The sequence below is a fragment of the Phyllostomus hastatus genome, unplaced genomic scaffold (assembly GCF_019186645.2).
Source record: "Phyllostomus hastatus isolate PE091 unplaced genomic scaffold, TTU_PhHast_1.1 phas_scaffold_28, whole genome shotgun sequence".
Lineage (NCBI taxonomy): Eukaryota > Metazoa > Chordata > Mammalia > Chiroptera > Phyllostomidae > Phyllostomus > Phyllostomus hastatus.
The window spans coordinates 23,364,615-23,376,764 of NW_025334022.1; the positions used below are offsets into that span (position 1 = coordinate 23,364,615).

Here is a 12,150-nt window from a genome sequence, read left to right on the forward strand (position 1 = left end):
GGAGTTCTCTGGGCCTCAGTGGGGCATCTGAAGACAGCCGGGTTTCATGAGTGGCCCACGTCATGCAGGGTTTGTTCTACATTCACCCTTTTTCACATCCCCTCACCCCTTTCTCCTTATTCTTTTTATTAAAGCAAGCAAAAAAGATATAAGTTTCCCGCTGTTCATTCTTGGTTCTCAACACAGCAGGGAGACAAAGACTTATGAGCCAATCTACTTTCTCGATGCAGTCTCCTACATAGCAGGCATCGGAAATTGGGAGGGACTCAGAGCTGAGGTTTCCTGAACCATATTTTATCGCCCCTGGATGCCTCTTCCTGTCTCCAACTGCAGCACCATGAAACTTCAAGTGCTCCTAGGTCTCTGGTCCAAGCGCCAAAAAGCGAGGAAAGGGAATTTTCAGTTTTCAAACTGACAACAGTGGAGGGCAATGGGAGTACACCATACCTTATCCTTAAAGATTTACTTCATTGTCAAAGGCTTACCAAGCACCTCCCATGTGCCCACCTATTACCTCCCACTTAGCACAGTGCTGAAAAGAGCTCTACACAGCAAAAAGAAAAAGGTATGGGGGTATTTTAAGTGTTCTGAGTGGGGAGGGCCATACAAGTAGCGTTTTCAAAAGATCATGCCAGAGGCAGGTTGCTGAAGTGACTGAAGGAGAGAAAGGGCAGTAAGACACATTAGCAGATGACTCCAATAACACTGAAGTGGCATAGTGGCATCAAGGCACTATAACAATATATGCTGTGAAGTGAACTGATTTGACTTGAGACTCAGCAGGGAGAAACAAACTTGAGAGACATCCTATCAAAGGGAGGAGACTCAATGAGTGATTGGGCAGAGGGAGCGAGGGAGAAATTAAATCTCTAAGGCTGCAATGGTCTAAGCCTGGGAGCTTGGATTGACGGCACCACGGCCAGAAAGAGAGAAGCCAAGAAAAGGGGCTCCTTTAGTGGGGATGTCAAGGAGTCTGGTTTTAAATAAGCTACTAAAAGAAAATACACTTGTAGGCCTGGCTGGCGTAGCTGAGTGGATTGAGCGCAGGCTTCGAACCAAAGCATCACAGGTTCGATTCCCAGTCAGGGCACATGCCTGGGTTGCAGGCCACAGCCCCCAGCAACCGCACATTGATGTTTCTCTCTCTCCCTCTCTTTCTCCTTCCCTTCGCTCTCTAAGAATAAAAAAATAAAATATTTTTTAAAAGGAACCTCATTTAAAAAAAAAAGAAAATACACTTGTCAGTTTTCTGTGTGTTTTTTTTTTTGCAAAAGTAATCAATGTTCACTATAGATATTTTAGAACATGGAAAACTGTAAAAGAGAAAATCACAATGACCCATAATATCACTCTCTGAAAATAAACACTGTTAATGTTTACATGTATTTCCCTCCAGTCTGTATATCTTCTTTCTGACAAAAAAGGGATCATTCTGTATATTTCTTTTCGTAAATTGACTTAATAATCTGACACTCAATATAGTATGGATGTCTTCTTGAGTAATTAAGTATATTTCTTTTTAATTTTATTTTTCAATTACAGTTGACATTCAACATTATTTTACATTAGTTTCAGGTGTACAGTATAGTATTATTAATATTAAGTACATTTAATATAAGTACCTAGCATTAAATACACTTCCAAAACATTACTTTTATCGGCACCCAGTGTTCAATTGCAGTTTACCAAATTCTCTTACCCAGTCTTCCACTGCTGGACATGTGCATGCTTCCATGTTTTCAACAACACAAATGATAACTCTTGTTCTTATAGATTAGCAAATCTCTGATTATTTCCTTAAGTGAAATTCCTACAATTGAAGCCCACTGGGCCCAAGGGCACACACATTTGAAAGATTTTCGTACACACTGAGAATCAGTCAACAGAGAATACAAATATCTGTTCCCACCACCAATATACAGGAGTGTGTGTTTCCCCATACACAGACCGACACTGAGTTTCTGAGGCTTTTTAGCTATTGTGAACTGAATCACTGAAAAATGTCATCATGTCATTTCATTCACATTTTATTATTTTTTTACATTTGATATATGTATATATATATTTAAAGATTTTATTTATTTATTTATTTTAGACAGGGAAGGGAGAGAGGGAGAGAGAGAGAGAGAGAGACATCAATGTGCGGTTGCTGGGGGTCATGGCCTGCAACCCAGGCATGTACCTTGACTGGGAATCGAACCTGTGATGCTTTGGTTCGCAGCCCGCGCTCAATCCACTGAGCTACGCCAGCCAGGGCCCGATATATGTATATTGTTATGCATACCTATATGTGAGTTGTCTGTACATGTCTTTGCCCATTTTTTAAATAGATGTTTGTCTTTCTCTTCTGAATTTGTAAAAGATTTTATATATTCATGAAAATAGGATAGCTTTGATTTTATGTGAGATGTCCAGGAAAAGAAATTCAGCAAGTACTTAGTAACATGGGATTATAGGCTCCAAGAGAATTCAGGACTGGGGTATAAACTTAGGAGTCAGAGGCATGAAACCGGGCATGTTCTCCAAGGGATAGTACGGGGAGAAAAGAGCTGAAGATGGAATATAGGAAATACCCACAAGTAAGGAATGGAAAGATGAAGAGGATTTTTTCAAAAGGAGGAAATGATTAGGTAAGTAAGAGATGACCCAGTAGTTTTCTATCCCTGGAGGCCAAGGTTAAAGCCAGGAAGAATTACAGAGAAAAAACCATTGATCTGGATTTGGTGAAGGTCACTAGTGATGTTTAGAATCCTTATTTCTTCTGTATTTTGTACCCAGTGTCCAATATACCTAAATTAACTGGAAAGTTCAGGGACTAGGAAACATGGAATCTAATTAATGTGGGGGTTTGTTTGTTTTTGAGCAGCAAACTTGTTTCAATGCTTGTTGAGAAGGCTTCGGAAATGTAGTATTTGTATATATAGTTCCTGCTTTAGGAAATCCTGTCTAGTGAGTACCATTCACTCTCACTTTGATGAATCTTATAAAACATAAAGGTCATCTTTATGAATATCAGTCCTCATTGTTCAGAGCTAAATATGTAGAAGTAAAAAGGACAGGACACTGACCTGAATGTATACTGGTCCCAGAACAGACCCTGGAAGTTTCTTCCCCTCTCCCTCACTAAACCTCTGATATCTTATCTCTTTCTTCTTTCTGCATAAGGTGGCCTGATTAATTGAGGTCCTCATTACTTTGACTGCAATTAATTGAACGTTCCCTGGATTACAACATTCACAAGAGGAGGTAGAACTAGCAACTGGGCCCAGCATGCCCGACACCAAAACCTCAAGTCATCATTTTGAGTAGCAGGCGGTACCATGTTCAAGGCTTGAACCAAGATGCTAGAAAGGCCACCATAACCAATAAATAGGTTCAATGGCCCACCTCTGGGAGTCCTGAAACTTCCCCTCAGAATTTAGTTTACAGAAACTCCTATGTCTGTACAAAGATCCATGTACTACAAAGAAATTGATTATGACATTTTTTATAATACTGAAAAAACTAGGAAAAAACATAAACGTCCAACAATAGGAAAATATTTAACAAAATTATGGTGCATGCCTATTCTGGAATGTTCTGTAGCAGTTAGGAAGAATGCAGTAGGTCTATAAGTACTGATGTGAATATCTCCAAGATGTATTATAATGTAGATAAAATAAGTTCTAGAACAATAAGCACAGTATGAGCCCATATATGCAAAGAAAACGCTAAATATGTACATTTGCACATAAACATATGTGAGTGCCTAGAAAGGAGGCTGAAAAGACACCTCCAAACCAAGAGCTGTGGCTACTTCAGGGGAGGGGAATGGAAACAGGAGCTTTCTCAGGGGGGTAGTCAGTATGCTTCCATATGGTTTGATTCTTTTACAGCATGAATGTATTCACACATTACCTATGTAATTTTAAAACATTTTTAATACAAAGAAAGAGAGGTCTCACTCAGCTTTGCAGCAGGGGCAATTAAGAGGCACAGTCTGAGACGAGCTAAAAGGAAGGCGAAATGAAAGAGCGCTCCTGAGAACTGGGAGCGCTGCACTCCCCTCCCCAATTACATTTCCTGTTTTCTCTTCATCTGCAGTCACTTGTGGTTTTGAAATCCGTTACACCACATTTCATATCATAGGCAGAAACACCACTCTCTTTCTCTTCCTCCTCCTCCCCCTGAGGACACACCAATTTCATTTTTTAATTGAGTAGTCAAAGGCTCATGTTATGAAGAATGAGTTATGGTAGTTCCAGCTGTGCACCTTTCTCTCATTACAGTTATTCTGAAAACAGAGTCCCTTAAGCACCCGAGTAGGCAGACTCTGTGCCCCTCAACCTCCCGCCCCTCTTCAACCTTTGTGGTCTAGTAAGCAAGCAGTATCTGAAGCTTGTGGGAACTGAGCGTGCATCTGTGTCAACGGAGAATTGTCTGCCTCCCTTTAAAACTGAGGTGGCCAAGTTAGTAGCTGTCATTCAGAAGGATCAGACTAAAGCAAAAAGTTTGCAGCTCATTGTTGATGACTGGGCTTTCCCTAAACTTTCTCCTCTAGTCTTTGCATATAGATAGATGTTAGGGAAGGATAGAAACACTTGAGGTTTTGCCTATGTGTCACCCTCCACTGGGGACCTGGCCTGCAACACAGGCATGTGCCCTGACTGGGAGGCGAACTGGCAACACCCGCTCCCCGCTCCCCACTCCCACCCCTGGCTGTTTGCAGGATGGCACTCAATCCACTGAGTAACTCCAGCGAGGGCCATATTTTACTTTTATAATTCAAATACAAATGTTTTGTAAAAAAGTTCTATGATGATTCTTCCCTAGGGGGAAAAGTGCCCTCAGGTATTACAGCAAAATCTTCAGCTACAACAAAAAAGGTGCTTTAAATACAAATAATCAGAAAACTCAGGTGAGTATTCAGCTTTCAGGCAGTATTACTGATTATTAGTAAAAATATTTACTAATATTTTTATTAGTAAAATAAAAATATTTATTTTACTAATTATATAATAAAACCCTACTATTATCCTTATTATAACATTATTATATATAACATCATCATACAGCATAACTTATTATTATAAATATTCATGTGCATATTAATAATAAGTAAAATCACATATCCTGAAACATGTGCCAAAAAGTCTTGAAACACTGAGGTGGGTGACAGCCCTATCTGCTGCCTCCACTGCTGTCAAGGCCGTGGAGGCCACTGTTATAATCAGCCGTAAGAGCCATGAAAACACTGATAAGTTCCCAGAGGTTAAAAAAAAAGCCCTTCCAGTGTGCCTCACACATCAAGTGTCAGGATTTCCCTTGTGCTGATTAAGCCAAGCTAAGAGGAAATGGACAGTAGTTGCAATGCCCTGAACTGGAAGAGAGCAATTTGGGGGCTTTGCCAAGGAGAAATAAAGCCTGCAGAAGCTGGCAGCAACCCTTTAGGGAGGGGCCCCAGAAATGCAGTTCAGTGGGGGAGCAGTTTAGGGGACCCTGGCGACACACAAAGAAGACTATCCTCACCACACAGGCAGAAGGCCCATTTTTGGCAAATCCAGTAGATGAAACTCTAGGTTTTAACTCACCAGATCAATTCCAGAGTGGCTTTTCATTCTATTAAAGGATTCACAGCAGGATTCCATTAAATAGCCAGCTCTCCTTGTGCATTTAAAATGGGACTCAACAGACAAAACTTCAGCTGTCCTGTACCTTTATAAGAAGACAAAAGCTTTATACACCTACAGGAACAGACAATGTCTGAAGGGTTGTTTCTAGTCCACCCAGAGACCCTGGTGAGCTAAAAGCCCAGACTTGCCTTCACTCCAACTCTCTCCCCACCCAACTCAAGGAGTCTAAGCAAGGAAGGGGTGGAGTAACAGTCTGCCACCTCATTCAGAAGCAGAAGCAGGCAAAGAAGTAAACAAAATTAGGCTGGAAAACCAGGAAACGTAAGAACCATACAATATTTGAGCTGCTAACACCCTTAAAGATCACCTAGTCCAGCCCTGGCTGGCATAGCTCAGTGGATTGAGCGCGGGCTGGGAACCAAAGTGTCCCAGGTTCGATTCCCAGCGGGCTGGGAACCAAAGTGTCCCAGGTTCGATTCCCAGCCAGGGCACATGCCTGGGTTGTAGGCTATGGCCCCCAGCAACTGCACATTGATGTGTTTCTCTCTCTCTCTCTCTCTCTCTCTCTCTCTCTCTCTCTCTCTCTCTCTCTCTCTCTCTCTCTCTCTCTCTCTCTCTCTCTCTCCCCTTTCCCTCCCTAAAAATAAATAAATAAAATCTTAAAAAAAAAAAAAGATCACCTAGTCCAACCCGCTCGTTTTACAAAAGGGGAAACAGAGACTCAAAGACAGGAAATGACTTGTTCTGAGTCAGAGTGATTTAGTGGCAGAGAGTGGTGCTAGGATCCAGGGCCCTGTCAAGCAGACTGCCACTGTCAAATGGAAAAGCTGCCTCAAATAGGAGATATAGATTTTTATGCTGCTAAAATTCTGGGACATTGGGTTTGCAGCTTGATGCTTAGTTGGAGGCAAAAGGGCCGTGAAACATGACCTGGAAGCCTATGGGCTCACCAAGTTGGCTGTGGCCCATATGGAAGGCAACTGTCGCAGGGGATATCATGGAGGGGTTTTGCCCCTATTCTGCATCCTCTCAGCCATTTCCTCTCTTCTGACTCCAATCTAAGCCTGAGCCTGGCCAATAGCCTAGCTCTGCTCAAGAACCCCAGGGCTACCTAACCCAACAAGCCAAATTCTTAAGCAAAATTATCTCCTCCTCAGTCCAGGGGCGACCCCTTGTTAGGAGTGGGTCAACATTCCCACAAAAGCCAGACAGGTTCCCTTCAAGCTAAGCTATTTAAGCAGAGTTTTGTAGGTGTTCTGGACATTGTAATCTCCAATCTGTTAAAAAAAAAGTTTACTCACAGGCCTCTGGAAGAATGCCCAACTGTCCTCTGGGGAGCCTGAATTTGCCTCTGCCTCCATCTGGTCTCATTTAAAGGGGATCTGAAAAAATCTAGTTCCTGCCTCAGCGCCAGTGCTCAGAGCTAGGGGCCTCTGCTGTGAAAGGAAACCCAAGGCTACCTCACACTTCATCAAAGGCTGAAAGCAGAGTCCTGGCCCTGTTACCTCAGGGCCTTCATTAGGGATCACCAAGGGGAGGGCCGTGGCGTCGGAAACCTGAGCCCTGTGTCCTGTCCCTGAGAAGACCTGCAAATCTGTTCCCCAGTCACCTTTGAGTGGAACGGATGACCCAACTCTGGGGCCAGCTAAGAGCACACTGCATAATTCAGCAGATGGCTGCTTCTAATGAGAAGACACTGAAGGAAAGGATAACATTATGTCTAACCCTCCTGAACATGTGGGCTCCTTCCTCTGTGCAAGCAACAGAGAAACCCACGGTTTCAAATCCCACATCGCAGCAGCAGAAGCCTCCTCCTGCCAAAACGAGGACGAAGGGTCTGTGTTTCTAATTTATTCTGCCCCCTTCCCGTTGTTACTTAAAATAATCCATCATTACATGGCTGGTGGCTCCAGGAATTTTATTTAAAGCAATATGGAGAAAAAAAGAAAGAAAAACTCATGACTGCTATCTGGATTTAAGTTGAGAATGTTTTTAACATCAAGAGTCTTCGAAGCACTCAAGTGTACGCTCCTCTGACCCCCATGAGTGTGCCGTGAGGGGGGCGTGCAGTGAAAGAGGGAGAAGAGAGGACATGGCAGTATTTTTATTTCTCGGAAACATGAAAAGACCACAAGTGTTTTTTTAAATGAATCTGTGTCATCTGGTAGGTGTGTTGTTGTTTTATCCACTGACCAGCAATAACACTTTGGACCAATTCACTTTAAAGAGGGCAATAATACTTTGTCCAGGAAGCTGTTGGAGAAAATGAAATCATACAGATGGAAGCATTTTGAGATCATTGAAAGAAACGTGTTGCACTTATCCATGGTATTCGTTTTCTTTTCTCCCTCTTTCTTTCTTGAATGTGGTTTTAATGTTCACGCAATAGAAGCCCTTCTTGATTGTTCACGTTGACACAAAACCCCAACTCTGATAGTCCAGGAGGCCACGAAAGTCCAGAAATCAGTCCTGTTTCACTCCAGAATACCTTTTTCCAGGGGAATTGGCCATCTAATTAGATTTGCTCCCGCTAATACACCTGGTTTGCTCCCTTCAGCACACAGAGGGAGGGGCCATGCTGAGTAACAAAGCCAGCAATTAATAGAAAATTTACAGCAGAGACTCCACAAAGTAAATGCTGTGCACGTGACTACAGATCAAAATCTCATTATACTATACAGACAAATCACTCAGCTGTAATGCAGTTATGGACTAAGAACACCACTAACATATTTCTGGGATTTAGGATATGGAAAGGAAACAGGGCTTATTTCTGTCTTGCGTCTGGAAGCTCTGAGAGGGCAGCATCCTATTTGCCTTGACCACACTAGATCCCCAGCACCTGGAATAGGGCCTGGCAGAGTCACTGACCAATAAACACACACTGAAGAAATGAATGAAAATAAATGTGTGTGAATTAACAAAGGAAATGTTCCCAGCCCAGAAGCAGAAGTGAGATCTCACCCATCTTCACACCTACCCTTTTCCTAGTTGAAGCCCTCAGAAAGCCTGTCTCCTCACACACCACCTCCATCCACTGCTGGATTAGGGCTTCTCATAATGAATTTGCATAGCAGGCAGTAGCTCTCCTGTGCAGCACTTACCACATGGTAATTATATAGCTATTGGTGTCTGCCTCTGCTGCAAGAATGTAAACTCCCTGAGGGAAAGGGTCCTGGGGGTATACATTGTAATTTCCCCCTCAACCGTTTATTTTGAAGCCTCAAACACAGAGAAGAGTTGGGAAACAGTACAATGATCATCCGTATACACTTAACTTAGATTCAAGAAGTTTGAATATTTGGAGCCATGTAAATTCTTCAGTGCTATATCCCCAGTATAGGTATGGGTGAATATTGGGGTTTGTTCTCCCTGTTTCAGATAAAATATTACTTTTAGTGTGAGATAGTGGAGATGGCTGAGGCAGGGAGCTTCAAGGCGAATTAAGGACAGCAAGCCCAGAGCACAGCCCTCCGCAGGCAGTTGCCCTAACACAGTCGCCCCAAGGCTAACCCTAGTTAAGGCAAAGTTAGCCCCTGCAAGCTGTTCATTAGTGAGAAAAACTACTGGAAGAAAGCATCATTGCTTCTTTTTTTTAAAGATTTTATTTACTTATAGACAGAGGGGAAGGGAGGGAGAAAGAGGGAAGAAAATGTGTGGTTGCTTCTCATGTGCCCCCTACTGGGAATCTGGCCTGCAACCCAGGCATGTGCTCTGACTGGGAATCAAACCTGTGACCCTTTTGTTTCCCAGGCTGGTGCTCAATCCACTGAGCCACACCAGCCAGGGCTCAAGAGTCTATAACTCAAAATGCAACACAAACAGCTCATTGCGGGGGGGCCGGGGAGAGAGAGGGGGAGGGAAGGAAGGGAGGGAGGGAGGGAGGGAGGGAGGAAGGAAATAGAAAGAAAATAAGCAGCTTATTGCAAGAGCCAGGAATGCAGCCTCTGGGACCTGCACTGTGCCTGGCCTGGTTACCTTGGCCAGGTCATGTCTTCCTTCACAGTATGTATATATTACTAGCAGCCAAGCCACCTCACAAACAGGGGTTGGAGGGGCAAACATCCCAAGAATCTGCTGTAGTTCTCTAATTATTGTGTCCACAATTTGTCTTCCCAACTAGACTGTAAGCTTAGAAGTCAGGAATTATGGCTACCACTTTTTTTTTGTAGGGTTGACCAGGGCTAGCCATCATGCTACACACTTAGCAGTCAATCAAATAAACACTTGTGGTCACAATAGATAAATCGTTTTGTTATGCAGAATCAGCGTTCATTCAAATGGGATGGAATTGTATTATGCAGAGGAGAACTGAACTTGCAAGTTGCATGCATGCCCAAATAAGGGCCCTACCCAACATCTCTAGGGCCTGTTTTAATCTAGCCAGAGTGACCCTCAATTGACTCTGAAAAGAGGACACACACACACACACACACATGCTGGGACTACTGCATGACACCACGTCTCAGAGCTCACTAAACAGAACTTTTAAACCAGGCACACTTAGGTTTATTCTCCAGTCTTCTCTTCCCAACCCCTGGATACATGTTCCCTGGAAGAAACAAGCTGCAACCAGATGTCCAAGGTCTCCTGAGTTAATTCCATCTTTCCCTGGTGAATTACAACTTCTTGCAGACACAAAGGACGGCAGAAAGACAAATGACACATTAAACAACAGCCTCACTGGCTGGGGGAGGGGGACATGGAGAGTGACGTCAGTTTTCCCAGAAACCCATTTATCACGATAACAAGGTCTCAAGTGCTCAGGCTGCTCTTTGAGCTTCAGAATCTGGCTTGCAATTATGTTCTTCATCCTATAGTGTGGTAAGGCCAGCCAGAGCAAACTGGAACCAGGCAAAGCAAACCAGGTGGCCCTAGCCAACCCCCATCCCCCCACGCCCCGCACCAATCTACAGAACAAAGGGGATCTCTGGGTTGCCAGAGTTGTTCTAAGGTGAAACACAATCTTCTAGAAGATATCTCTTTGCAACATCTGCCCTGCAATCCTAATCCAGGCAAGGGAACTGGTGCGAGAGTGTAGACAAAATGCAAAATAATTAGCCAACAAGAAAAATCATTAGCATCCTTTTTGGTCACGAAGGATGGGGACGTGTAATCCAGGAGATTAATTCTTCTACTTAAGCCATGCCTTCTCTAAACTGCGGGTAACGAGGAGAAAAGCACTCTGGAAACCCTCAGAACTCTAAAGTAATAAATATTAGTGCCAATCTTGGGGAGAAAAGAATTCTCTCAAATTCCATTGTGCCAGTGCATCCTACCTACTGAGTCCTTCCACATGGTGAATACCTAAAGCGCTGGGGTCTGCAAAAGTTAGGGGGAGGTTCCAAAGAAATCATCTGCCCTTCCCAACGGGGACAAGAGGGTGGAATAAATTCATATGTATCCTGTAGAGAAAACACTTGGATTCTAGATTGAGATTTTGAAAACAAATCAATTTCAATTATAACAAATACCTAAAGGCTTTTTTCCCCCACCGGAATTGCACTGCACAGACTCCTTCCCTTAATAAGTAAACCACAAGGTTTTCAAACGTGTGTTGAGATTTTCATCGAGTAGTATTTGGTGTCATGGGATTTGACCTACCTCTCCTTCACTCTCCTTCCTGGCCTCTGGGTGCTGTTAATTGTGGACTTTTGAAAATTCCAGAAATCCATAGATAAATAGAAAGGCTAGGTTGCCCCCCCAAAACGGAATCATCCCTTCCTTTTGCAACCAAACTTCTTCTCTAAAAAAACAAACATGGAGCCTCAGGTCACTTCAACATGATTTCTCAGGCTGGAAAACTTCAGTTCTTTAAATGAAGATTTTTTTTTTCCAGAGTCTGTTGCCAACAAAGAGAGGCGGCATCGCTTTTGCAAACCTCACAATTATTTTCCTGAGTCCCCACAGAAAGAAGCCAGCTCCACAAGTTTTGGCACACGAGCCCAGGTACACTGAACACGCACCATTACAGACCCCCGAAGGCCCGCACAACCTTGGTCAGGTGCTCAGAAACCTGCCAAAATACGCAGCCGAGCGCCTACAGGCCAGTGGACTGCACCCCACACAGACACACAAATGGGGCCCAGAGGTACGCAGCACAAGCGGAGAGGCGTCTGCACACACCCTGGAGGTGAGCACACTCAGAAACTGGCAGACTCATCTAGGGTCAGACAGCAGCCGGGCGCCGCCGCCCGCTCAGGAGGCACGAGTGCGCGCGCGTGCACTCAGCCGCACACAGAGCTACACACTCACAGACGCAGTCACATATGTAATGCATATGGAGAACCCCTCCCCCCGCCAGTTACCTCCCTGTCCCCCTCACCATTCATGGCCTCCTGCCACCCGCTAACCCTAGCCCCGCGCCCCTCTTTCTAAGGGGAACGGGTCGCGACGGGCAGCTGCGCTAAGGGGCGCGGCCCGGAGGTCTAGGAAGCTAGACCAGGGTGCCAGAGACACGGAGGGCTTGGTGACTTGTGCGGCCATTCATTCGGCAACGCCCCAGCGGCGGGAACGCGGCTGCAAGGAGGGAAGCGTC

The 12,150-nt window shown here is 44.2% G+C and overlaps 1 protein-coding gene across 6 annotated transcripts in view; it reads right to left on the reverse strand.

The window, feature by feature from the left end:
• Positions 1–12,150, reverse strand: part of SEPTIN6 (septin 6) — a 69,139-nt gene that overhangs the window by 55,481 nt on the left and 1,508 nt on the right. For 4 of the 6 annotated variants that reach the window (XM_045817495.1, XM_045817493.1, XM_045817494.1 and 1 more), the window contains exon 1: positions 6,914–6,989. The exons of the other annotated variants lie outside the window; for them this stretch is intronic. In XM_045817495.1, the coding sequence (XP_045673451.1) occupies positions 6,914–6,973 (60 nt within the window). In that variant the 5' untranslated portion in view covers positions 6,974–6,989. Of the gene's footprint in view, positions 1–6,913; positions 6,990–12,150 lie in introns of those variants that run through there. 6 annotated transcript variants of the gene reach the window in all.